General features: G+C 39.5%; 2 protein-coding genes across 3 annotated transcripts in view; both read right to left on the bottom strand.

The window, feature by feature from the left end:
- Positions 1–18,436, bottom strand: part of tanc1b (tetratricopeptide repeat, ankyrin repeat and coiled-coil containing 1b) — a 99,203-nt gene extending 80,767 nt beyond the window's left edge. Inside the window, exons 1-2 of one of the 2 annotated variants that reach the window (XM_040147848.1) lie at positions 18,236–18,436; positions 5,963–6,056 (exon numbers count right to left, since the gene is read on the bottom strand). In XM_040147848.1, coding sequence (XP_040003782.1) covers positions 5,963–6,056; positions 18,236–18,394 — 253 coding nt within the window. In that variant the 5' untranslated portion in view covers positions 18,395–18,436. Of the gene's footprint in view, positions 1–5,962; positions 6,057–17,829; positions 17,892–18,235 lie in introns of those variants that run through there. The other variant, XM_040147849.1, reaches the window with a different exon arrangement.
- Positions 18,437–22,936: 4,500 nt separating this feature from the next.
- Positions 22,937–25,349, bottom strand: dap1b (death associated protein 1b). Its single transcript, XM_040147645.1, has 4 exons — positions 25,217–25,349; positions 23,890–23,986; positions 23,632–23,695; positions 22,937–23,484 (listed from the first exon to the last, which is right to left on the bottom strand). Exons 1-4 carry the CDS (start codon positions 25,284–25,286, stop codon positions 23,368–23,370), a joined length of 348 nt encoding a protein of 115 aa, XP_040003579.1. The 5' UTR covers positions 25,287–25,349; the 3' UTR covers positions 22,937–23,367.
- Between the last annotated feature and the right edge of the window lie 1,106 nt (positions 25,350–26,455).

Here is a 26,455-nt window from a genome sequence, read left to right as displayed (position 1 = left end):
ATCCAGGAAAAAACAGACACCTCAGACTAGAAACAAAGCTCTTATGTCACATGTATCAGATTTGTATCATGAGACAAATCTTCTGGCAGATGTGCCACTGTGGTTAGCACATACTAATATTACCATGTAGTTAACACTGAATCTCAGCTGAGGAAAAATTAAACTTTTCCATGTCTAAAAGCCCACATGAAATAGATAAATTATTCCCGAGCAACTTACTTTTAAAATCTAGAAAAACCCATGAAATAACTTTTTTTTCCTGAAAACTAAATTATACTTGACTAGTAACCAATAAAAAAGCTGTTTTTATTTTGGACAAAAGACAGTCCATCAAAATCTCCTTTTTTTGGTTAGGACAAATAACTGTTCAACCACCTGTGGTTATTGTTTATTGAGGGAAGTCTTCCCATAACAATAAAAATTCCTGATGTTAAACCCCTGAGGGCAGCTGAAAGAGAAAGAATACAGAAAACAGGGCAGGAATCTCTGCAATGTCTGCTCTTGTATTTGACTGTATCACCACAGAGAGGGAATATACAAGACAGAGAACAAGAGAGAGATTACAGAAATCAGAGACCACTTTGTTCAGCCTACCTAAATCATAATAAACAATGACACAACAGTATATCCTACTGCTTTAAAAATATTATCAGCTTTATCAACACCTCACCGACAGGCTCAACAAAAACTGAGCATTGTAAGCTTCACAAAGGGAGTATTTATTGCAGGGCTATTTAGTCCCTTGTAGAAAATTCAGCATGAAGGGTAAACCTAGTAACTCTATCATCACTGTGGTGCTGCCAATTTCAAGAACCATATGAAATCCTACAAAAACATGCCAAAATCCTGCCTCTTAACCAATTTGCTGTTGCCTGACCCTTAGCAACAAATCACTGTTTCATGTCAAAACACCCAAGAAACTCAGAAACTGCAGAGACGGCATGTACCAGTCACCACCACAGCTGAGGCAACAGAGTGCGGTACTTAATGGTCTCTCTCTGGCTCACTCACACACACACAAACACACACACAAACACAGACACACAGACACACACAGACACACACACACACACACACACACACACACCACACCAACAGACAGACAGACACACACACACACACACACACACACACACACAGACAGACACGCACACCATCACGTGTAAATGGGTCTTCTACATTATGAACATTCTATTCATCTTTCACTTAATCTTCCTCAAATGTAAATGAGGTTGCTCCTAATCAGAAATGGCCTCTTAAAATGCCATTACAGACTTAAAAAATACTGCAAGTCAGCAAACCAATAACTCATTACATCCTTGTCTATGTCTGCTTATCCTCTGTTGTCTCACCCCCTGCTGTGGGAGACCCTGATGATGATAAAAGCAATGTGGCCTCATGTTCACTCTTCAAATGCAAACCAAGCTGTATTTGAAAAAAGAACAAAGAAATGCCACTTTTAAGGGGGAATTTAGTTCAATTGAAGTTGGTAGGGTTATTAGCCATCCATGTAAATGAAAAGTGTCAGCATAAGAGTTTCACCTATCCTTTGCTCCTCCGTCGTGTTTTCATAGTTAAACCTTATCCTTTGACTTTTGACAAATCTAAAAACTGTATCTTATGTTATGTTGTATAGGGTAATTTTTTTCCTTGTTGATACACTGCAGGGAAATTAAAAGTTTAAGCAGGCCAGTAGAATTGACCCCCCTTTTCTGTCCTTGCAGGTCAACAACAGGGCTGCTGTCTCCCGTCCAGCCAGGTGCATGAGTGGATTCTGTCTCCATACTGCCAAACAAACTGAGAAAAGCCCTGCCAACTGGTGTTGGCTGCATATCTCTTGTGTGCCTTGTGTGTCGGAGTGTGTGTTGTTGGGGGTTGGAGGAATAAACAGCTGAAACTGTTATCCGCCTCAAAGAGTTCACGGCTATGCATGCTAGTGTGATCAACACTGTGTCACCCACAACAGACAGACAACTGTCTGGCAGCTGCCTGGGTTGGAGGGCCTTCAGAGGTATTACTCAATCCACACAGTCACACACAGTCACACTCAGCAATTAAAGCTGAGTCAAAAGTGCTGTTTCTCTGGGTCACATTATGAACTGATTGAAGACACTCCCAGGACAGCAGCAGCAGTAAGCAACAGTATACTTTACTCAAGAAAGTGAGACTTTAAATGGAGACAGATAATGCTCTCCTCTGTGAGGAAAAGGGACTTAAAAAAGGCCAGTTATGCAGGAAGAACATTAAATCTTAGTGGAAAAATGCAGACTTGTCCTCACATGCCCATCAAAGGGATTTTGCATGGCTTAAAAAACTTCAACACAGTAGAACATGGCCAAAAACTTGAGATCCACTACTTACTTGGCTTGTAACCAAATTTAGTCCACTATTACTCATTATTAGATCAAAGAATATCACTATTTACTTCTACAGGCTGGTAGAGAGAACCAATTGATTACATGTAACTTAATTGTCAGCACTGTGGACTGTCACGACCCAGTCTGCCTAAATACCCATTCTGCAGTGACCAGTCTGTTGTACTTCACTTAAAACATTTTACGGGGTGATGCTGAAAAATCAACAAGAGGGCTTAAACCAAATACCTTGGTTATGTTATCTAGAACTGAATTCTGTGGGGGCAACAAGAGGAGAATCACAGCCATTCACAGGGTATCCTCTGCCTACAATTAATACAGGCTCACTACTGCTAACTCAAAACACTGCTGATGAAGAATGTTCCCATCAAGAAGCAAACAGCATGGAAGAGAATCTCACAAACTTGCCTCATGGTAAGATACTTAGACCGAGCAATTTGTTTTGCAGTGAACTACAAACCAGACACTGCTGTGAATTAACAGGAAGTCATAGGTGAAACTTGCAGTAAAATCTGAGGGCCTGTATCCTGAAAGCGAACACCAATTAAAACACTGTTTGAGTTTTTTTTACAATATAATCACCTTCTTGTGTCTTGGGGTCCCAAATCTATTAACCCCAGTGAGGCCTACTTGCGATGCAACCTTTCTCAGAAAATGTTCACATCAAACGCAACAGGCCACAGAAAACAAGCATCCAACTTCCAGAACGGCATGGCACCATAAAAAAAACGTACTTAAAAAGGGATTAAAATTGCCAATTCCAAACAGATTCCTTACAGATTGAGTATAAAAGAGGCAAGCGAGGAGGAGAAGGAGAAGGAGGAGCACAAGATGGAGAGACCAAATTAGCAAACTGTGAGTTTTCGTGGTCTTGGCAATGGGGAAATCCCAAAGGAGAGCTAATGACTGTAGTGGTATCTGGCATAAGGGCCAAGTTTCCTTGACTGCTTTAAAGTTTCCGCCAGTCCATAGCCACCATGTCATGAGCAACATATGTTGAGCTATCTTGCAATTATACCATTATCAAGGTTTTTCCTCCCACTGATTTCCATTATATGTTGTTTAGTAGATTTTACAGGAACTTTGTCCTTCTGGTCCCTCTGAAGCAAGGAGAAACTGTACAGTCTGCCCACGTATGAATGCAAGCAGGTCTGTGAAAAATTACAGGTTTGACTAATAAACACAATTTTCACTGATCTGCAAAAAACTAAATCTGCCAAGAACCAAATGATCAAGCTTACCAAACAAAATTGTAAGCAACCAAATACCAACAGTCCGGTAGAAAACTGCAAGAATTACTGCCCCAAAGCTGAAAAAACCTCAACCAAACAAACTAAAGTAATATTTTACCAGTTGAATCCAGTTTGAATATGGCAAGGAAACAGAAACACAAATAATAAAGTGGATGACTAAACTTCACTGCACCAGGCATTTAATGTTAACACAGGTTTCTTTTCCAAGCCACTTGGGATCAAAGCAAAATCTTTATTCAAGCGATGCAGAAGATGCAGTGAATATTTTATGTGCAATATGGTACTATCTTGTTTCAGAGAACATTAACTACACTGCAGTGTGCCTAATTTGATTAAAACAGCCTTCCTCATCAGGATTTCTGTGTTACTAACTTAATTTCAGATCCCAGTAAGGACAGTTTACAAACAAATTCTCGTCTTCAAGGACAACTGACAAGTACATACAGAGTGGTACAATATACAATTCAACGCTTTCAATGCAACTTACAATCTGAAATTAAGATGTATTACTCATCAAAACTCTACCAAGATCTTAGAAGAACCATAATTAAGATAATTTAAGAAATAACTCTTATTTATTACAGGCTATTACGTTTAATTTGCCAACAATTTCACAGCAAATTAACCACATTACATTGAGTCTGACCTTCAGAAAAGCCTAAAAATAAAGAATGCAGTAGAGATATCTATCCCATGCAGGGCCAACAGTGGGGCAAAGTGACCGCTGCGAACGGTTGTATCTCTGTGACCTCTCATCTGTCTTAAGAACTCTAAACAACAGAGAGGAGTGGCCAGATTTTATTGTCCGAGCATGAGAAAAGGAGAGAGAGCTGCTTGGGCTTGATGGATGGGGTCCAACTGGGAGAGTAAGGCTGGGATAAAGGAGCTGTATCCCACCATAAAACTCTGCTGCTCCCAGCCTTTACGTACACAGGACCTCCAGTATTTAAGATTATATGTGTGTGGGTGAGGGTGTGTGTGTGTGTGTGTGTGTGTGTCTGTGTTATCAGGGTGATTCATACACGCAAGACAGGTTGCAACAACTTGATAGAAAACAATACATAGAGCCTACAATAATAAATGAACCCTCTTGATGAATTTGAAGTGATTGATGTATATAGCAAAGCCAGATTCTCTGCCCTTTAATCTTCGCATTGACTGTTGAGTGAAACAATCACGTCAGACAAAGGCAGAGAGAACAGAACTATGAGACACGTATCTACTGTATACAGTGATTGTTTGAACTAGGGTGCCTGCTAAAACCAGTCCTGGGGTAGTAAAGCAAGTCTAGGCTGGTAGATGCAGTCTAAGCATAAATGGTCAATATGCTATGTCAAGACAGAGCATTGGAGGGGGCCATTGTATGAAAAAGAGACTAGTCAACAATGTATTGCTGACAGTGACTCATATTTAGTCATGTTAGAAAATAGGAAAAGAAAACATCTGTTATGACACAATGCCCAGGCTGTGTCTACAGTCAAAATTAAATAAAAAAAATGGATGGTATGAACTGTTATAGACGTAACTATAGTTCTATGAATTTTGACTGACTGAATGACGCAGTGGGCTGGTGCTGGGGTGTATCCCTGGCGGCATGCTATGTGTGTGCCTACACAGTTGTAATTTTCTCCACACCCTCCCTTCGTAAACTTTACAAATTTTTACAGCAAGAGCCTGTTACTTAAAGTGTTGCATTATGGGCCCTGTTGTTATACACAACTGTGGTGTAAAGCTTCATGTTTAACAAAATTGTAAGTAATGTTTTCATGTGTAAATCTGCCTTTACTGCATGCAATGCACTGGCTTTAGTGATATAGCAGTGTTTTTTGTTTATTTTGTTCTGTTTAGCATAAACAACTAACTTGACCCGTAGTGTTTTACTTTATTCCTTGGGCAAACATCTTTTCCAACACATACTATGGGTATTTAAATATGTGTCAATCACTTACAACCCCTGCCAGTCACAGACAGAGGCGGTAAGGATAGATTATTGGCCATATATATTCAGGCAACTGCTGCGAGTGATGGCTTAGTTGACAGTATTTTTGCCAAATTCACACTAAGGAGTTAGCATTGCTTTTGGGCTTTCACTTCAACTTTCTCTTCCATTCAAACATTCAAATTCTGAATCTAACAAGAAGAATGTCCTAGAAATACACTTGATAAAGTTTCAGAAGTCTGGCATTAATTTATAAACCTGGCTGCTACTAAAGAAAATAAGATGATAATGAAGTTAAGTGTTTGTACATCTGCATCTGAAATAGAGCTTGGGGTATGGGGAAACTTGTTTTTTAGATCCAAGCTTGCCATTTTTCCTCTTGATATTCCACATACCTGAATCCTTCTTGCTCCCCTTGCCTCCATCTCTGTTTTTCTTCAGCACCGCCTTGAACATGGCAAGATTCCTTGGATCCTCTCTGTAGAGCCCCTGGAGGACATAAATAAATAAATAAATTAATTAATAAATAAATAAATTACTCACAGCCATGACAAGACAATAGAAGTGCATCCACTGTCGCACAAGGACAAACCATGGAAATTATCCATGAATAGAAAGTTTCTATTCATGGGACAGAAAGGAAGCCATTTCCTCTTTTCACCTGCAAATAACAAAACCATTTAAACAATTAAATACTTAAGACAATACTTTAAACACTTAATAATCTACAGACTTACTGGTCTTTTATAAAGACTTAAAGTCCTTTATTACCCAAAACTAACCAAGAGATACAAAATGTGTCCTCAAAAACCTAACATACCAATGGCAAAACAGTGTATATCAACATTTCATACTGCTTAGCTGGCACCCGCCTGGGAGTTTTCCCACAGCACTCCCAATCCTGTAGGTCATCAGTGGAGGGGCACATGGAAAGAATGCTCTAATATTTAAACAGAAAAGAACAAGTTCTGCTATCTTGTTATGCAGGAAAACACTGTGACGGATGCCCTGAATTCCACATGAAATTGATGCTATGTGACTGAACTTGCTAGTTTGCAATTGCTTTCCATGGTTGTTCCCAAGTTAGTGTGTATTTTGAATCCTTAGAGTTAAACGGTATAACATGAACTCAAGGTCTATCCTGAATGAGGCTTGTTTGCTTTGGAATTATTCATAGTCTCATGTCATTGGACAATGGTAAAAACATACTTAACTAAACACAGCAGTCACTAAAACAGTTAATTGTATGCGATTTTTGGTTTCTAACCCCTTAACCACAGTATAGACTGCTTTAGTGTACCCTGCTTTATTAATAGCAGCAGAGCAATCATTCCAACGAAGGAGAAAGGAGAAAAGGAGAAAAGAATGGTTTCAACCAAATAAGGGTATGCCTTCTGCAAACAAAACACACAGTCCCTGCACTGAGTCCTTAACCCCAGAGATCAGGCTTTAAATATCTAGGTCCTCTTACTGCTGCTGAGATAGGCTATCGATCCACCCTTCTTCATTCCTGATGGTCTCAAATGAAACACTGTGAAGCAAAGTTTCCAATGAAAAGGTTATTGGAGGTGGAGGTGATGAGCCTTTGCACCTCAGCGAAGCCTTAACTGGTCAAAAACTTTTCATGGCATTTTACTCCACCAAGCCAAAATATAAATCAAGAGTATCAGTGGAGTTTCAAGGTAACACCTGGGTTTGGGTTGCGCTCTGAACTGTTCAGGGAGAGACACACATAAAAAGCAAGCCCCTCACATTCTCCAACCTTGCACCAACTACGTTCAATTTTCAAATGACATTACTGCCCTAAAATAATGTATTTTTCTAATGTATTTTGGAACTGAGAGTTTTTTTAATTTAACAAGTACAAGTACCTTAAAAAATATAATAATAATCCATTCATAAGAATATCTAATACTGCATCTAGAAAAATAGAAAGTAAAGCTGACTTAATATGTATTCTCAAATATAACCCATATCAACCTGGATTTCACCAGGTCAAGCGCAATGCCCTCTTCTTCTGCAGTTTACTACTGTACATACTACTCTATGATTGATGATGAGCGTTAAATAAATAAAAGAAAGAACAAAGGGAAAGCCACAAGGGAAAGATCACGACAGACTACATTCCCCCATGACGGTTGCCCAACAGTTTGTACATCATTTGCATATGTATGCAGCAGACCAAAACCGTTTTTTTGCACTTACTCACTTATTCCTAAGCTTTATTCTGGCCAAGGATGACAATTCTTAGTGACTGATCCAGTTTCAACTCTCTCCACCATATGAACTACGACATCAAGTTAACAAGTGTCTCATAAACATTCCCTCAGAATTAAACACTACTTTCAGTCAGGTACACAGTACGTCCAAATGATGTGAAGGATAGATCAAGACCTCTGTCTAAATATCAGGTTACATATACAATGTAAACGTGTGACACATTATATATACAATGTAACATGTTACATTATATAATGCCATTACCACAGCATAATTACACCCCATTAAGCCAACGTGAATAAATATGCAAGCAGCTAAAATGCTAACAGAACACTTAGGGTCTCTAATGTAATTTACCCACTTAATGGCAATCATGGAAAGGAGCAACTTTTATACCAGTATTACCCCACATTCCCAACTAAATCAAATTTAGCATGTTCTAAGACTGCCACTGGCAAATCACAGTATACCACTACAACTCTGGTATGGTTGTTTAGTGATGCTCGCAAGTCGCAGTGAGGTGAGATATGACTTCAGATTCCTCAAATTAAAAGACAAACATACTTAAACTATGACAAGTAGAACAATAAAATCTAGTACTGTTACTAGCAGTGTTACTTTCTGATAAACACTAATAGATACTACACTCACATTAACATATAACGCTATTAATGTAAATTAAAAATATGTGGACAACAACCACTCAAATGACAGCACTGAAACTGTAGCAGTAACAGAATACATTATTGGGGAGCTTTGAACAAGGCTAAAAAAAAAAAGAAATTTTCTAACAAGTGTAAGAGTCTGCAGCCATGCTAGCAGTTCTGTGCGGTTGTACTTAGGCGCAGTGATGCATTGAGCTAAATGCTAATGTCACCACGCATGTTTACAATAACAATGCTACAACGATGATGCTAAGCAGGTATAATGTGTTCATCATGTCCTGCTAGCATGTTACCATGCAAACATTGATCGTTAGCAATATATGCAAAGTACAGCTGAGGCTAATAGGAGTGTCATTCATTTTACAGGTATTCGGTTGAGTATTTGGAAATATAAAATTTTGACCTGATGATGGTGCTAGAGGAAATATTGACATAATATGATAACATAATATAAGACAGCAGGGTTAACTAAAGGACAGTTCTTCTGGATGTATATACTGTATTATGTTTAAGAATGGGTGCTTCTGCTCATGATAACCAAGAGTATGACAGCATGGTAAACACCAAGTGTGATATAGTAAAAAACAGATCTGTCTATATCTATGTAATGTAGCAGTATAGTTTTATATAGTACAGTGCATTAGCCTGGTCAGTTGAACTGTGTGGGAGCTGGCTGCTCATCTCCACAGTAACAATAAACATCGCCCAGGTTAACCCATAGGAAATGAAAAACGCCCTCTTGAAACTCCAAAAGCCAACATGACAAATTCCTTCCATTCCCCCCTCCCCCATCACAGCCACCAGACACACACACAGTCAGTTCCCACTCTGAGAATCAGAAACCACCTCTTCAGCCATCATCTACAGTACAACACTTTTTATCTTGGGATATGTTTCTATTAGCCATTTTTTATGAACATTACTTGAATGTAAGCAAAACACGTTTCAGCACTGTGTTAATATGGATTTAACAGTGACACAGTGATCATAACATATATTGTAAACAAACCAAGAGTCTTTTGGTCCATGGGTGCCACAGTGTGCATCAGTGCCAAATACTATAATAGTGTGACATTTCTCTTAACAACACGCATAGACACATTCTTGCCAATTGAACAGACAACTGCAACAGCCATAGATGGGCACATATCAACTTGATGTTATTATTGTACTTAATCTGATTTCTGGTAGAGGTACAACAACATTTTCTTCAGATGGGAGTCAAGTATTTGGGAGATGGTACAATTAGTAATATGTTACTTGCTCTTTGCACAAATTAACCATAGAATAAAACCTACTCCAGCCACCCCAGATGTTTCAAGCTTTCTAAACAGACAGAGTCACACCACTCAATTTATATGTTAGGAAATCTCTGAACTTCCAGGTACGAATACAATCCCTCACTTCTACCTATACCATGAAATGACAACTTACATGGCACTGAGTGTCGGTTACATCTACTTATACACTAAGAAATGCTCAATATAATACTGTAACATAAAGTACTCATTCCCTGCAGAGCCAAACCATTTTGGTCTGAGTATCTTCATCAAGTCTTCTGTATTCATTTAAAATGGGCATGAAGACAATACGTGCTGATGTTGCCTTAACCTTAGGCTGTGTTATATTGGAAGTAAATGTGAGGAATGCTGAAAAAAAAGTTAATGAAATCAAAGTTTGGATCCTACAATAGCAAAGACACCACAGTCAACATCAAATGCAGCTAAGCTTAAGCTGTAGACGAGACATCGCTGTGACCTTTGTGAGAAAGTCTCCTTAGAGAGGAGTCATGGACTGCATGGTATGTAGCAAGACGAGCATCAAGATTCTTAAGGCCTTCAAAGTCAGGTCCATCCCAGTGCATTTAAGCTTTGTTTGGATATTAGCCTCAAACCATGACCCCTTAGAAGGGGCTTTACAATATAACAACAGAGGACTCAAAGTCCCACAGTGGCTCACATGTCTTTGAGGGCACAGACTGAATGAAGAGACAAAACTGAATCTCAATATTCACATTTACCCAGAGAAACAGCAGAGTATTGTGTCCATGGTACTGCCTCTCTTTTATGTGAAGAGACCAACAGCCGAGTCATCTAAAGTCTTCAGCAGGCTTCAAAATATCCCAAGCAATTGAAGGGATACACGTCAACAACCATCACTGTATCGCTGTATTAGGGTAATAATCTCCACTGCATGCATTTTCGGCCGGGCATATGAAACATATGTCACCGCTATGACCTTCGTATGTGGGCTGACTGTTACCTTGGAACAGCTCAAGGTAGCAATAAAAACAACACCAGACTATGGTACAATGTAGAGACGGTTTCTTTTCAGAAAAGAGAAATTGGAACCCAGAGTGGTTAAAAGGTGCCTCGGGGTATCAACATGTATGTTTTCCAGGTCACCACTGAATTGATAGAGTTCAAATCAATACAGGTTGTGAAGTAGAAAAGATCCTCACCTGCACAATGCTGACGTGACATGTGATTAATGGGGCCATCTTGCTATACCACAGTCATCTGAGAAGACAGTTATACACAGAGCGGAAATAGGATTGTTTGTCACAATGGCCTCTGGCAGGGAAGCACTTCACATACATTGGCAGTTGGTGAGTTAGAACCTGCTTTGTCCTCTGTTTGATGGCAGACAATAGAGAGAGCCCCTTAAGCTCAGATCAACTTCACCACTCTTCCAGGACGGCTGCAAACAGCTATTTCCCACCGTATGTGTTCATCTCTTTCCCGCTGAAACACCCTGTCAGCTCTCTTCATCAACTGAGTCTACACGATCACGCCCAGATTTCCATAGTGTTGTCATGGCAACATGTAAATTCTCACCACACTTACACACGGCCTTCAAGTGATCAGATATTTTAAGATATTCCTGTGAACTCCATTATCTGTTCTTTTGTTGTCCATTCACTGAGAGCAGGAAATGGGCCCGGCCTGGATGGTGAGTTCAAGTGATCCATAAACAATGGAAAGTTGGCTAACAAACCTTTGAAGGAGGAAGTGTAGGGAGTAGGTGTGGAGGACAACATAGTCTCAGTGTCGGCCATTGTAAGCAAAGGTTGTTTTTCACACTAACATCAGTGGAAGGGAAATCACAAAAGAACAGACATTTTTATGTAACAAGTCTACCGGTTTGTCTCAAGTGCTTCCAACACAACCTTCCGCTTTCATCTTATAATGAGCGAGAAGGGAAATGTCTTGGAAAACTAATAGCTGGCCTTAAATAGCAAACAAAATGTTTAACTTTTTAATACAAAAATACAACCAACTTGAATAATTTGACAAGAAGGCAAGACCCAGCAACAGATCACCCAGTTTTTCCAGCCAATAATGTGTCACCTGTTAGTTTTGTTGAACAACAAAAAATGATTTTAACAAAAACACTTTAAATTTACTTTCAGTTTATAAACAAGGCAGACAAAATGGTCTACAACATGCAAAAAATATTTAATCATTTAATTTGACACTGAGGTTACGACAGAACCTCTGGAACCTCTCAGAACCATTATGTGGATATTGTGCTATCAACTTGGAAAAATCAAATCACCAAACCAGTGTATAGTGTATGTTTGGAGCCTAAATTGCACATGAATATGTATTTAACACTGTAAAAAAAAAAAAAAGGTCAAATGAAGGCTGTCAGTAGAGTATGCAGCAGCATTGTTCCATTTGTTCCATTCCTTTAGGAAATCCTTGAATGCCACTTAGCAGCATTTGTCAGCAATGAAAGAGGTTTCTCAATTGAAGAGGGCCATTACACTTCAAGAATAGTGGTGGGTTTAATGGCCTCTTCTACAACAGTTTTATGTAAGATTCTACATGAGAAGGACAAGATCATCGGTAGCTTTCAAGTTCTGGGTAAAACGACAGCATAACTCTACTACAGCATCACCAGTTGTTTTGGCATGACATGTGGTGTTATTCATTAACATGATCATAGAGCTATAATAATAATAATAATGACAATGAACCGATACTCATTTAGATTTGACCTTTGTGATTATTTACCTTTCCCTTGTGGGAAATAATACTGTCCCATCACTGACACAGGCGGATTCAAAGTTCTAGCTTGGGGCAAAGCCAGCTAGGTCTTTATTTAGGAGGACTAGCAGCATGGCTCAGCATGAAATTAAAAAGGATAACAAGTCTGATCTACTCATTAGACTACCATGGGAAAGGTACTGTCATTTTGGAAGGACTTATTCGCCCTCTGTGGCCACTCTGTCCTTGATCCTCTCTAGTATGACTGATTAAATCCAGACACAGGCCTACATGCTGGCTCAGCAGTGGCAATCGGTAAACCTGTGTCTTTCTATCCCAGCTGTTTTGCTCTAGAGCTGTCGAGGCATGTTTTAAAGGGCAATAATTTTCATTCAGCTCTGAATTTGCAGTTACACCCCAGGACCTGGAAACTGATGAAACCTGTAACTAAAATGTTGGAATCAGATATGCACATCCTCTCGGAATATATATTGCCCTCCCTGCTTCAAGCAGATTAAAATCGAAACTAGGCTAGCCATAGGCTTACATTTAACCTACACTGATTTAGCTTGACAGATCACTGTGTCATGTGGATTTATGGATGAGTGAACATGTGAAGTGGGCCTGCCTTTTAAGCATTCACAAACCGGTTTCTGAACTCTTTTCCTTTTCTGTCAAATTACTTAGAGCTCTTTCCACTATAATTACACACTCCTCACACCATACCACATCGCTTCTGAAATCATCAACCAGCCGCAGATTTAACTGCACACTGAGTTACAACAATCACCTCATCAGTTACAGTCATTAACTCCCGTTATCACTGCTGATTAAACTTCATCACACTATTACTGATTTACCATAGCCATCAAGTGTTAATGAACATCTGGAGTAAAAATAAATTATGCTGTATCATTGTTTCTTACACTTAATTCGACATTAGCCTCCCCAGGAAGCCTGGCATTTGATTAAGGGTAAAACATTAACAGGCAGTGTTTAAAGTCTACAGGAAGTTCCTGCAAACACTGAGAGAGATTCTCCTCATGTTGAGATATGTCGGTCAGAGGGTCAAATAAATGAATCAGCCGCTTACCAAGACAAAAGACATTGTATTGAGTTACAGCAATACGGCAGACTTGAATCCAAGGACAAAACAGCATGCCTAGTAAACCAGGATTTAAACCACTAGACATTCAACAGGGCTTTAGGCCAAAAAGTACTTTGCAGATAAGATGTCACCACCACTTGTCAGTTTTGGAGTGCAGGTTTATTCTTAGCCAGTCTCTCTTCAGCTATGTTGAGCGAACTAATTAGGATGTCATTTAGTTTACAGTTCATGTATTGTAACAGTGAAGAAAGCAAGAGGGACCTATCCATCTGTATGCCATAACTGCGCGAGGGGGGCAACTAGCCTTGGACAAAAATGTACATACTCCATACAGGTACGAGACAAGCTGCTTTTCAATCTTTTACATGCACTGCCTGTTACAGACCCAGTTATAGCAGAGACATAAAAGTTGACATGTCTGATTCAGAGACAAACCAACATCCAAAAAAGAATTGTTTCTATAATTCATTTTTACGACAGATACATCTGTTATAGCCACCAACGTCCGCCTGTAAAGATTCACAGAATTAGACAGACATTCCAACAAAGTCTACAAGGCCTCAGGGCTGTCCCACTGTGAAATCATAAAGTGCTTGAAGGCTTTGCTCAAGGGAAGAACCCACAACACAGTAAATGTTGTGGCGTTCAAATGATGACAGTGTAATTTTGAAAGAATAATTTAAAAAAAAGTTTTTTAACAAAGCATGGAAGACATTGATAAGAAGAAGTTTTCCAGGGAATATAAACCTATCACTAACTACAATTATTTGTTAGTCTTTTGATAGTGACTTATTTGGTCTATTTTGACTGCTTTGGTCCAATAGTCCTATTTTTCTTTAAGGAGGGAGAGAACCACAAACATTCCAATTATTTTATAAACAGTTTTTATAGTTTATTGTCCGCAAAAATGTCTCTGTCCTGGTAATGTGTTTTCACAAAGTTCTGTCCCATTCTTCATACGATAATTGGAGGCGTTACATCCTCCTGCACTCAACATCAATAAAAATCTGCGAGTGTCCAGAATTTAGGGATGATATTTGAACTGGGCCGTAAACTTTTTTCCCAGTATGGTGTTAAATTGGCATTTTATTAAATCTAAACACCATTATGTTTCAGAAGCACAAGAAAAATAATGGTATTTTAAACTTTTTTTTTTTTTTTTTTAAATCTTTTAGCCAATGTCACCTAAATTAATATTTAGTCATACTGTGAAGGTACTTTTTGCAAGTACCCTGCCACAAGTTCAGGATTTCCCACTTTGGTAATTCTAAAGCAATCTGCACCTCTGAATCTCTCTCTTTCTCTATCTCTCTCTCTCTCTTTCTGTATGTCTCTGGGGCTTTCAAAAAGGCTAGACAAAAATGTAAATCAGTAACAGCTGTTACTAAGGAGCACTTCCAAACACACAGGTGCTCTAGATACACACATGCAAGCATTAGCGCACGTAAACACATGCACAGACCTTGGAAACATATACATGACCTGACAAGATGACCTGAGGGAAAATGGGACAATTAAATGGTAAGGCAAGTATGTTGATACATAAATTGTCATGTGCATTTAAGAAACTTCAAGAAAATTCAATTACACAACCCAATGTTGCCCATTGGCTTGACACAAGATAATGTGTACGATCCTTCATCCAACACTGAGAACTAATAAGCACTGATAGTGAGTAATATCTAGCAATTTTAGAACTTAAAGCCTCACATATGATGTCCATGACATGCATATTCTCTTAGAGGAATGATAATACCACCATGCTTTAATTTTGCTATGCTAGTCATGTTAAGTTTGACCACTTCACATACATTTTGAAGGAGAGTATCTCTCTCCTGGCATAGCATGAAACACAAAACAACCATGGCTATGTTCAAGTTCCAAGAGCTCAGGGGGTAACTGCCTCTGCTAGTTTTATAGCACCATTATTTCACAATTTACCCCAAAAACACCTCTGTGATTTTGACACGAAAAAGTGTCTTTGGTATGATATAGAAATCAAACTTCGAATCAATAATTGCTTAGGAGATGAGAGTTCACTTCGAAATGTTCCAAGGTTCACCAGAGTTCACAAGAGTTTGAATGACAGCTTTCACAGCAACCTAAATGAAATGAACAAACTGGGCAAATGCATCGGAATTTATCTGAAACATACCAAAGAGGGTAGATTGAGTGATATGGGTCATGTTGCTTTTAAAATTTGTGGTAAGGTTTAGTTTGTGGTATCAGATGTCCTGGAATCCCAAATCCACTGAGTCACCATGCCGTTACATTCAGAATTCATTCAAAAACAACCTTGGTTAAGCGGTATGCTGACAGTAGGGGTCCTGAACCCAACTAATCCCTAAAAACCTGGCTTTCCAAATGGAACAATGTGCTTCTATAGTGAGTAGCCCCTTTCAAAAGTACAGAATAATGACCATCATCATCAGCAACAACTCAGTGTGTGCTGTCTGTCAGGTCACTGGCTCCAATAACTTTCCCTCCTCAGCCATAACAATGTGACTCTGATGCCAGCATTTGCTACTGGCCAACTGGCTGGGGACCATGGGAACCAGGCTCTGTAGAGACTGGGAGGCAGACTCTTGTGGCACTTTCAATAAGATGAGTGCTCTGTAGTGCAAACATCTCATAACACTGCAGTTGGTAGACAACTAGGGTAGCTCTAGCCTTGGCATAGAAACATGCAAATCCACTTTAATGGTTCCATAATCTGTGTAAAATTGCCTGAAATATGTCAGAAAGTTAATACTGAGTATCTCCAGGTTAACTGGCAGTCAGCATGATTGTCAGCAGCTAAACCTGTTCCACCTGTTGAGTTTAAAATGGAAAATCAATACTGTCTATACAGTGGAATTGCCGATGAAGCTAGACTGAGACACGAAACTCGACATAGGAAATGGCAAATGTTGTGGCAGGTTCTTTCAAGATAGAACGTCAAGAGGTTGTGGGGTTATGAAGACTTCATAACAATTGCTCAGAGATTACACTGAATCAATAACTTTGTGTGCTAACAATGATCAAAAGGTGCATCTTGGCATTTACAAGCAATTTCTCATATGGGGAAAACTGGGCTTTGGTTTTCAAAGCACCTGGCTGAGTTACAAGGGGATTCCTCCATTGAAAATATGCTGAAAACAGCAAAAGCCATGTACAGTCGGTGGCTGAATGACTCAGTCTATGTGGGTGGACAAGATTACAGTCCTTAACTTTAAGCTTACCACTTTATCTGGGCTGGGTTTTGCTTTCAAAACCACCGCATCCAATCACAAAATACAGACTAAAATTAGCATCAAACAAGACCACACAGCTATAAGACAAGTAATGAACTGCATCTGCATCCTAATCATCAGGATGTTACTCCACAACAGACATTATATACCTTCATAGATTCATTAAGAAAGTTTGTTCATCTTCACAGAGGTTAGGAAATACAGTAACAAGCTTTTTTTTTTCCTGCAGTGGCATGTTGTGAACAGACAATTTAAATTATTATCAATATCTACTACTTTGTAGGTTATTTCTTCCCTTAATCAATCAATCATTTAGTATATAAAACATAAAAAAGAAAATAGCAAAAAAGGCCTGGAACAATTGACCAGATCCAAGAGTGACATCTTCAAAGTGCTTGTTTTATCCAACAGACAGTCCAAAAACCACTATTCAATTAGTAATGGAAAACTGAGGACATTAGCAAATCCCCACATTTGTTAATCTACAACCACATGAATGTTAATCGATAATCAAAATGTAGTGATTATTGTAACCAAAATGGAATATCTTTGGGCTGTGGACCGTTTGATTGGACAAAGCAGGTAATTTTGGCGCATCAACTTGGACTGTGAAGTTGTGACAGGCCTTTTCCACTATTTTCTGACATTTTATAGATTAAATCATTAAAATAGATGAATTAGTAGTAAAAAATAATCCTTAGTTGCAGCCCATTTCAGAGGAAAATATTGTTCATAGCATGTAGTAAATGTTACTCCATTATATGAATCCTATGTCTGTAGTTATTTGCTGCTTTTCAGACTAATTGTCAAAATTTTTGCCAGTTAATTTTCTGTCAATCCACTATTGGGTTACTCGACCGGTCGTTTCAGAGCTCAACTCTTCAGTGCTCCGGATCAAGTCAAGTCAATCAAGTCAAGTCAATCAAGTCAAGGTGCGCGCAAAATAAGAAGTGAGACAACAGACGTCAACTTTTCTGATTTAGCCGGTTGCGGAGGGACTGGTGGGTCCCCGTTGGCTCCGGCTCACAGCGGGCCAGACATCACCTGTGGCTGACGTCCGATTTCACCTCGCTGACCTCGCAGCGAGCGAGCTTAATGTTCAGCTGGGCAGCCGGGAACACCGGAGCGAGGTAGCGGGGTAGCGACACGGGAAAATAGCTCGAGCACAGAGGCTAAATGACAGCGAATAACTCGGGCGGGACGTCGGGACGTTGGGACGTTAGGACGTTGGGGGGGGAGGGGGTTACACACCGCCGACTGTGCCGCTGGTTTTGACGGCTGCTCGATGGGCAAGTCCCGACATTCCTCCCAACAGGACAAACTGCCACCAAAAACTCTGCCTGTCCAAACTTACCGTTACTTCTCTGAACTGTTTACACCGACTTCGCCGAGCCCGCTTCGTTGATACGGTCTTATGAATCTTTTTAAAAAAAAAAAAAAAAAGTCTTACCTGTTCAATGTCATGGATATTAAAGTACCCCAAAAAACAAAACAAAAAAAAGTTTCCCCAGTCCTCGAGCGTATCTCCACACGGACTCAGTGCCCACTTGATCCGCCAAGGTAGGGCTACGGGACGCCAGGCTCCTCCCCCCGCTCTGCCTCCCGGCATGAGGTCATTTTTGAGGCAGGCACGTCGCCACAGGACAGGGAACCGAGACAAACTACCGCTCCGTGCTCTTCTTCCTCGTTTCTCCGTGCATGCCTCATGGACATGATAGGATGCGAGAGATGCAAGATACATGTATTAGGACAACCAAGCTGCGTGCGTGCAAATGGGGGCATGGTGCAGCGACGCAACCAACGGAAGTCTCTAAAAAGTTAAATAACTTTGATTTTTTTTCTTATTTTGTTCATTCAATTTGCTGTCAAATGCTAACCCTAACCCTTAGGCTACTTTTTTTTTCAAGTTTTATTTAAATGAAGCTGTTCCTTTCAGCAAAATTTCTCTGGAAATCAACTACATCTTATAAATTCAACATAATGAGTATGAATGCCTCTGTTTTCCTCCCTGTACTAAACACCTGACTACATATTTCCTTCCAGGAAACTTCCCGGGAAATTATAGAACAGTAAAATAAAAGTGTGAAATGCTGATAAAAGATCCAACAGACCATGAGCTGCAGCTGAAAGCTCAGAAAAAGCTCATATTTGGAGTGTGTGCTGGTTATTTTGACTCACACTAAGCATTACTGTTTTATTTCCCAAAATAAAAGTCTAAATGCAGTTTCAAAGCCCTCTCCACAATTCCAGGGATACATTTCAAGTTGAAAATAACTGAATGCTTTATTTAATTACTGTATTTTGTTGGCTCAAAAGTAGTCAGATTTACTAGAGATACATACTCAGTCTAAAAAAATTGAATCAGCGCTAAGGTGTCCCAGCTTTTCATTGACAGGCCACCGTTAAGCATAAGTCATCTGTCTATTATAATATCAAACAGGGAAACAGTCCTCACTTTTGATAAATCAGCTTTGAAATTGGAAACTGCCTGATCGCAGAGGTGAAGTAACAAGGTTCATTCACTCAAGAATTGTATTCACAGTTGTGATAGGCTACTTTTAGGCTTATTTCCATTTTGTGGAACTTTTTACTTGTGTTCCACGAGGCTACATTTCAGAGTTAGGGCTGAATTGATTAGATGATTAATCAGTTAAACAATTTACATTTAATTCATCTGCACCGTCATTGTTAAAGTCACTTATATAAGAAATAATTTCAAACATTCTCTGGTTGCAGAAGGTTCTGTCTGGACTGTTCGTACAATTCAAGCAAATTGAGGACATCATATTGGGCTCTGGGGCATTTTTTAGTCTTTTCCATCATTTTATATATAAAAAAAGATTAATTGAAAATATCAAAATATCATTAATGTCACAAAGGAAGTTATACTCCATCGTATGTCTGTAGTAATTTACTACTTTGCAGGTAAAGATCTTACATGCAAAACATAAAGCCGCTCATAAAATATGGTGCATTGCCACATTAAACCTTCCTGTTATAAAAAGTAACATGGCACCACCTGGACTGGTTACATTACAACGCTGCTTTGCATTAATGTTTTATCACTCTGAGAGGAATCGTTCTTTTTAAGCAACACATTCACCCCTGATATATTTTGCCACCAATACTTCTTTACTTTGATTGAGCCCAAATGCATTTTTTAAGACTTGTACTGGCTTATTTTTACATTGTGAGATTTTTTTTCCACCACTGCCTGAGTAACACACTTCTGTATCCGGTTAATATTTGGCTTATTTTAAAGACCTTATTGATGCCTACATTTAAAACTACCAGTTTTCCCATTGTTAACAATCTTAGCAGTTATACTGTGTAACTTCCTCCTTGCTTATGAACATTAGAAGAGGACGGGTTGAAACTTGAGTCCGAGCTTTCATGTAGATTTAGCGCAGCTGATTTAGGTCTGTATTAGTGGCTGTTAAAAGCAAGATGACACTTAGTAGCCTTCTGTATGCTGCTGAAACTGGGTATACTATAGAGTTCTTAACCATAGCATTTCATAACACATATCAGCCAACAGCTTAATTTGAATGTTATTTCTATCGAAAGACTAAAATGTTGTCAATACAGGCACTGAAAACATTATCTAATCAACTTTCAATCAAGCAAAAGCTTCAAAAATGCAAATTAATGCTTATGCTACTGTATAATTGTAATAAAATACTTTGCAAGACTTTTCTAGACTGCTGGACTCATCCCGTTCTGGCAAGTGCAGCTCACACTGCACCTTAGTCTATGGCGACCTCATGAGGTAACAATATTTTATGCAGCTTGTTTCATGTGCAAAATTAGTCTCACTAAAGTAATGTTCAACAACAGTGTAATACCATAACATCCCTGACTGTATGTTTTTCTAAATGTAATTCTGTATTTTTTTTAAAATCACATAAGCTGCAATATGAGGAGATAATGGTGATAGGAGTGCATTCTGGGACTGCAAACCACATCTTCTCAGTCATCCCACTCCTCAGTGTGAGGCGGCGACACACAGTCAGTGTGCCGTGTTTTCTCAGCAGTGTGGTGGGCGTCGCAGGGTCAGCGAGGCTCCTCAGATGGCTGGGAATGGGCAGACACTGGCAGCAAAATACACCATGTCTGCAAGTCGCAAGACCACCAGCTGCTCCACTCCTCAAACAGAGCCAAAGAGGTCTCTGAACCTCACACACAGATGGTATCAAAGGCATGTGTGAACAGCATGAGCATCAGAGAGAATTTAAGGTCGACACATTGTGTTTACGAGGCTATCATCGTGTACTTTCTTGGCGAACCAATGAGCAGCAGATATTGTTTGTGGACTTTCTGGTGCAAACAGAAAGACCCATGTATTAACACAAGGACATGACACACACATAACATGCATGAACATGGGCAAACACACTTGCATGTTCATGCTCAAATTGTTTGCAACTTGGTGATAAAGTAGCTATTGTTTTCTTTTTTCTAGTTGTAAGGTTTTTTTAAATAGGATAATTTATACAAAAAAAAAAAAAAAAACACATTCTGTAGTGTCAGGGTGAGCATAAGTATAGCATTACTCAAAGAAAGTGTTTATGTCACACGGCCAGGTAGCGCATAAAGCCAGTAAATCAAAATATGGAACTATAAAACTATATAGGACAGCACTTGAGCAGAGTACAGTATATGCACACTTTATTTTGAGGAGTAGGGTTTGAGGAAGCATACATTTTGAGAGAAAATGTTAATGTTGGTTCAATTAAACATTTTTTTTCTATTTGTTTATTGAAAAAAAAATGGGATAATGAGATTATTAGTTTGAATAGGCTGTGAAACCCAATCTGTGAAATTTAATTTTCCTCGGAGGAAAAAATCTGTGTCCAAATAAGGTTTGGTGTCTTACCACTCCATCTGTAAACTGGCCATCACTTTGGCACTGATGAAAAAAAAAAAAAATGTAAGTGATGATTATTAGGTGAAACAGAAAATGAAGTGCACTTTGTTTTTATACTGTTTTTATGTGAGGAAGAGGTTATTCAATTGAACAGGCCTTTTTCCACTCAAGAAATTTTGACATGTAACAATAGAAAAAGCACAGGTGTAAATAATAAAATGAATGATGGTGAAATCTCTGTTCTTCCGCCTTGTTTACAATGCACCCCAGGCCTGTGTTCCTATGTCCCCAATGTCCTGCATTTTTTTTAAATTATCTGAGAAAATGAATGAAAACCCGAGAACCACTTGCCTGTCAAGTTCTCTCCTCCACAGAGGTGATCGGCACCACAGCTGCAATGATACAATACATACTACAGTCTCTTATGTTTTGGTATAAGTATGACAAAAATATGATGAGGCACCTAGATGCGTTTTGCACAAGGCCTACTTTCAAAACGACAATGCCGGCAATAAATGATAGTTTCTGAATTCTGTCCTACACAAAACACACTACTGCATGGCTACAACGCTTTATGCCCATGGAGGTGTGCTTGCTACAAAACGGTGAGGATACAAAATTGCACAAATGTTGGGGCACTAAAGCAGAATGTATACTTAATATCTTAAAAATATGGTTCTGGTTGATGAAAATAACACTGACTCAACCCCTTTTTCCTTTACCTACAAGCACAAACTGATGTGTTTTACTGAAAATGTTTTTGTTCCTCTAATGGACGCTGTAATTTGTTGGAGTAATTTGATGTCAAGCAAAGCCTGTGGTTCTCGTTAACTGACAAGACCTAGGGAGCCTTAATGGGAGGCTCTCAAAGAGCTCTTCCATTTTCACTGAGTCAGTATGTGCACATGCTGCGAGGATCCAAAGAAACCTTAAATTAAAAAGTGATACTAAAAACAGTTCCTCTGGCAACATGGGCTAGTATGGTGGAACAATACATTAGACAATAACTCATTGATGCCTTGTAATGGTAATGCACAGGCAAATGTATAGAACTGAAGAAATGTTTGAAACGGAAATGGAAGTTGTAATTGTTCTGGTGCATACAACTTAAAAAGTTTGATTTCTAAAGTAGACAAAGATCCTCTGACTGTTTATTTGATAATGAAGTTTATCAAACGGCTATTCGCTGCCACCTAGTGGCCTTTGCTGCTTACTGGAGAAAAAAAACAAAAAAAACAAAAAAAACAGTTAAAAGGAAATGAGTCCAGGTCTGCAATACAGTAATGCAGTGCAATTTTCTTCTTTTTATTAAAGCTAATAAGTGCCAAGCAATACAGAGTGAATATTGTACTGACAAAAAAAAAAAAAAGAAAAATACAAAAAAATACAACAAAAAAAACAAGTAGTCTCAAAAGCCTCACTTACAACCCCCAAATCCTCTTTAAACATACTGATATCAAAAAATGCCATCTGTCATTCCATCAGCTAGAAAATACAACTACAGAATTGGTTTATAATATTATCCCAAACAAGTGCAGCTTGAAAAAGCTCATTTTTTCTACTCAGTAAATACACGGCTTGATGAAAGCTTCCTTTCCATCAGCATTTCACAGACAACCTGTCAGAACCCCATGTGTGTCTAAACGCTTCGTGTTTGTCTTTCACAGTTGACTTAACATGGATCCCTCTGGGGCACTCTACAAGACACGTGTTGTTCAATACTTTCTCGGCTGCTGAATGAAAAAGGTCCGGGGTGAGTGGGGCTTCTCCACTGCAGGGCGCACCTTGCTGTGCCTCACACTCACTGGTGTCTCCGGAAAGTCATGGCTCAGCTGTAAAAAGGCGTCGAGCGAGAGTGTATTATCCACAAGGCTCTGTGGCCTCAGAGGCACTGTAACTAATCCAGTGTAAATCGACATGCAGCGTAAGAACTGGCTTTAAAAAAAAAAAAAAAAAAAAAAGGTATTGCTTTTGTTTACCTTGTCAAGGGTTCCTCCCAGAAGTATGCCGACTTGTTGCATCCTGCTGGAGGTGGCGAGGGACCTGCGGCGAGAACACAGATTTCAAATATAAGAGTTTCACTTAACTTTGAAGCAAATTTCAGTAACCTATGTGCTCAAAATGCTGCTGGACATTCTCACGTTTTGAGATTTGAAGCAACATTCATTTCTGTGTCCTTGGAGTTAACACTTTCAAACCCATTTATTAGATGTTGTACATGCAGACTGTAGGCCTACCTCAATTTCTCAGACCTCTTGGTCTCCTTCTCAGGAGTCCCATGGGTGGCACCTTCTTCCAAGCTCTTCTTGGCCACCCGTTTACCTCCAGCCTTCACTATTGACCCAGAAAAGAGAAGTATGCTGTATGCATTTTAGCTCAGCAGATGTTAAAGATTAGTACGTATGCAATGTGAAAAAACAAAAACAAAAAAAAACCCATCTTACGAAACAATCTTCAGCAACAAAACTGAAAAAAAAAAAAAAAAAAAAAAATTGGTTTCAGAAACTTTCAGCGACTCAACCATTGACTGCTTCTGCAGTGTTACTGATGTTGTTGTTGAAAATGCTTCATATACCAGATGGTTAAAGTATGGTAGCAGTGTCATTGCTTGGCAGTTAGTAAAGTCCAAGCTAAGTGGAGTGAGTGGCCTAAACCTCAAACGGTGGATCCCAACCGTGGAGTCAGAGATAAATCTGAGGGGTCACAAGAGGAGTAAAGGGGGGGAAGAAAGAAAAGAAGAACTTACACAAAACTGCGTTTTTCATATTTTTCACATTTTCCCTATGAAATACTAGATAGTTTTACCTCTACAAGGTTGGAAGAAAAAAAAAATACTTCAAATGAAACACCTCTAGAAGGTGGGGTCTGTTTTAAGCTGAAAACGGCTGTGAACTGCCCCCCCCCCCCATTAAATTAAAACTAAACTAAATGTTATGGTAAAATAAACATGCACACGCTGCAAAATAACAGTTTTCGTTTTAAATGCTTCTTTTTGTAATCAGTTTAAACCAGTGTTTGACACTGCAACATTAATGGGCATCGATGCAGAGGCATACAATATAATTATGACAAAAAAAAAAAACAAAAAAAAAAGTGAACTACAGTGCCCTGTGATGGACACTTTAGCATGTCAGGGTTTTGCATGCATTAAACTGAGCCTATGTGAGTGTTTAGGCAGTGAGAACACCGTGTTACTTTCACTTGCCGAGGCCTCCGTTTAAATAAACATGGGTGAATCAGTTGTGCAAACGCTTAGTGGGCCGATTGATGCAATTAGCACGAACACAGCAATCAAACCAAACAATTCATTTCTTGAAACACGATTCCAGTGCAGCAATCGGCGCCACAGAAAACAAACAAAAACTAAACAAAACGGTGTCTAAAATACTTGGCGAAAAGCTGAGGAGGAGTTGCTTCTGCGTCCCGCTCTGCAGGGCTCTCCGTATCTGGGTCGAGCAGTGGAAAACAACGACGCTTACGTGATGTTGGAAAAAAAAAAAAAAGAAATATTAAAAAACTAAAGTAAAACAGATCATCTCGATGTCTGCGTGGACGACGGCTTACCTGCTGGAGGGTGGCCGGCTTTCAGCAGAGGGGCCTCCTTCGCTCCGGGTTTGGACAGTTGCTGCACCATCTTCAAAACTTTGTGACAAAAAGCAGCGCCAGCACCGAAACTCCCCCCTCACCGCCCCCGCCGTTGTTTTTATGCTCAGGCGCACAGGACGTGCTGCGTGGCGACAGGAAGTCCGCGGCCAGGGAAACGCCTCTTCGCATGTCTCGCCGAGGTCGGGCTCTCGCTCATGCAGCGAAACTGGGAACGGCGAGCGAACCCCTCACATGTGGCCGTCAACTTTTGCATTCGCAGTGGACACCTCTTTAAGTTTCTCTCGCCTCGGCTACCCCGAACGACTGTCGAGGTTATGTCATCTTATTTTGAAAATCTTAGCAAAACCATCCAAGGGGAACAGGTCGGAAAATCATATCAGGAGTTACATGAATCCAGTCGGGCTAAGCCGAGAGCTCTTAAACTCCCTGTCAGAGACAGTAAAAGTTGAATAAATTCACCTTTTAACTCTCACTTTGTTCATTAAGGCATATTAAAAAACAAACGGTACATCCAAAAAACAACTCCCTCGATCAAGGGTCTGGAAAAAACATCTTTTTACTTTTGTCTAGAAATGCATATACACTGCCATCGTTGCCAACTCCCCTACAAATACCTTTAAATACACATTTTTGATTTGTTTTACTGGAAGTAAAAAATCGATCTCAATATACAGCAGGCCTAACAATAGGCCCTTTTCACAGCAGACATTTTGACTTGTCTTAGCAGGAACGGGACAGGTGTTGCTAATGACATCAGCAGTGGGCTCTGTTCTGTTCAAGACAGTGTGACAGTGAGCCAGCGTGCGAAATAAACCAAAGCAGGTAGATGGGATTCATTTAATCACTTACAACTGTGCCCTTTCCTACTGTGACATGTCAAGCTGTCTTCAGTGACAAAGGCCCGTACTAACTCAAATACTGTGAGTGTGTTATGAGGTGTGGGGTTTAAAGGGGCCACGCAGATGTAGGAGGTGTATCCAGGTGTTCTGGCTGATAAATAGGACCTTTTTTTTGTCGGGGTGAGGTTGGGTTGAGCCGCGCTGAGTGTTTACTCAGCTCAGAATACTTATAAATAAATTAAAAACAAACAACTGCGGAAGATTCAGGGAATCTGTGCGCGCCCACGTTGACGTGGTCAGCCAAATTAAGTCAAAACACCGATGGACAATCTAAATAATCCCTTCTGGCTTGCAAACT

This window comes from Xiphias gladius, chromosome 16, assembly GCF_016859285.1.
Source record: "Xiphias gladius isolate SHS-SW01 ecotype Sanya breed wild chromosome 16, ASM1685928v1, whole genome shotgun sequence".
Lineage (NCBI taxonomy): Eukaryota > Metazoa > Chordata > Actinopteri > Istiophoriformes > Xiphiidae > Xiphias > Xiphias gladius.
Note: the sequence above shows the minus strand (reverse complement) of the source record. Positions and strands in the feature narration are given on the sequence as shown.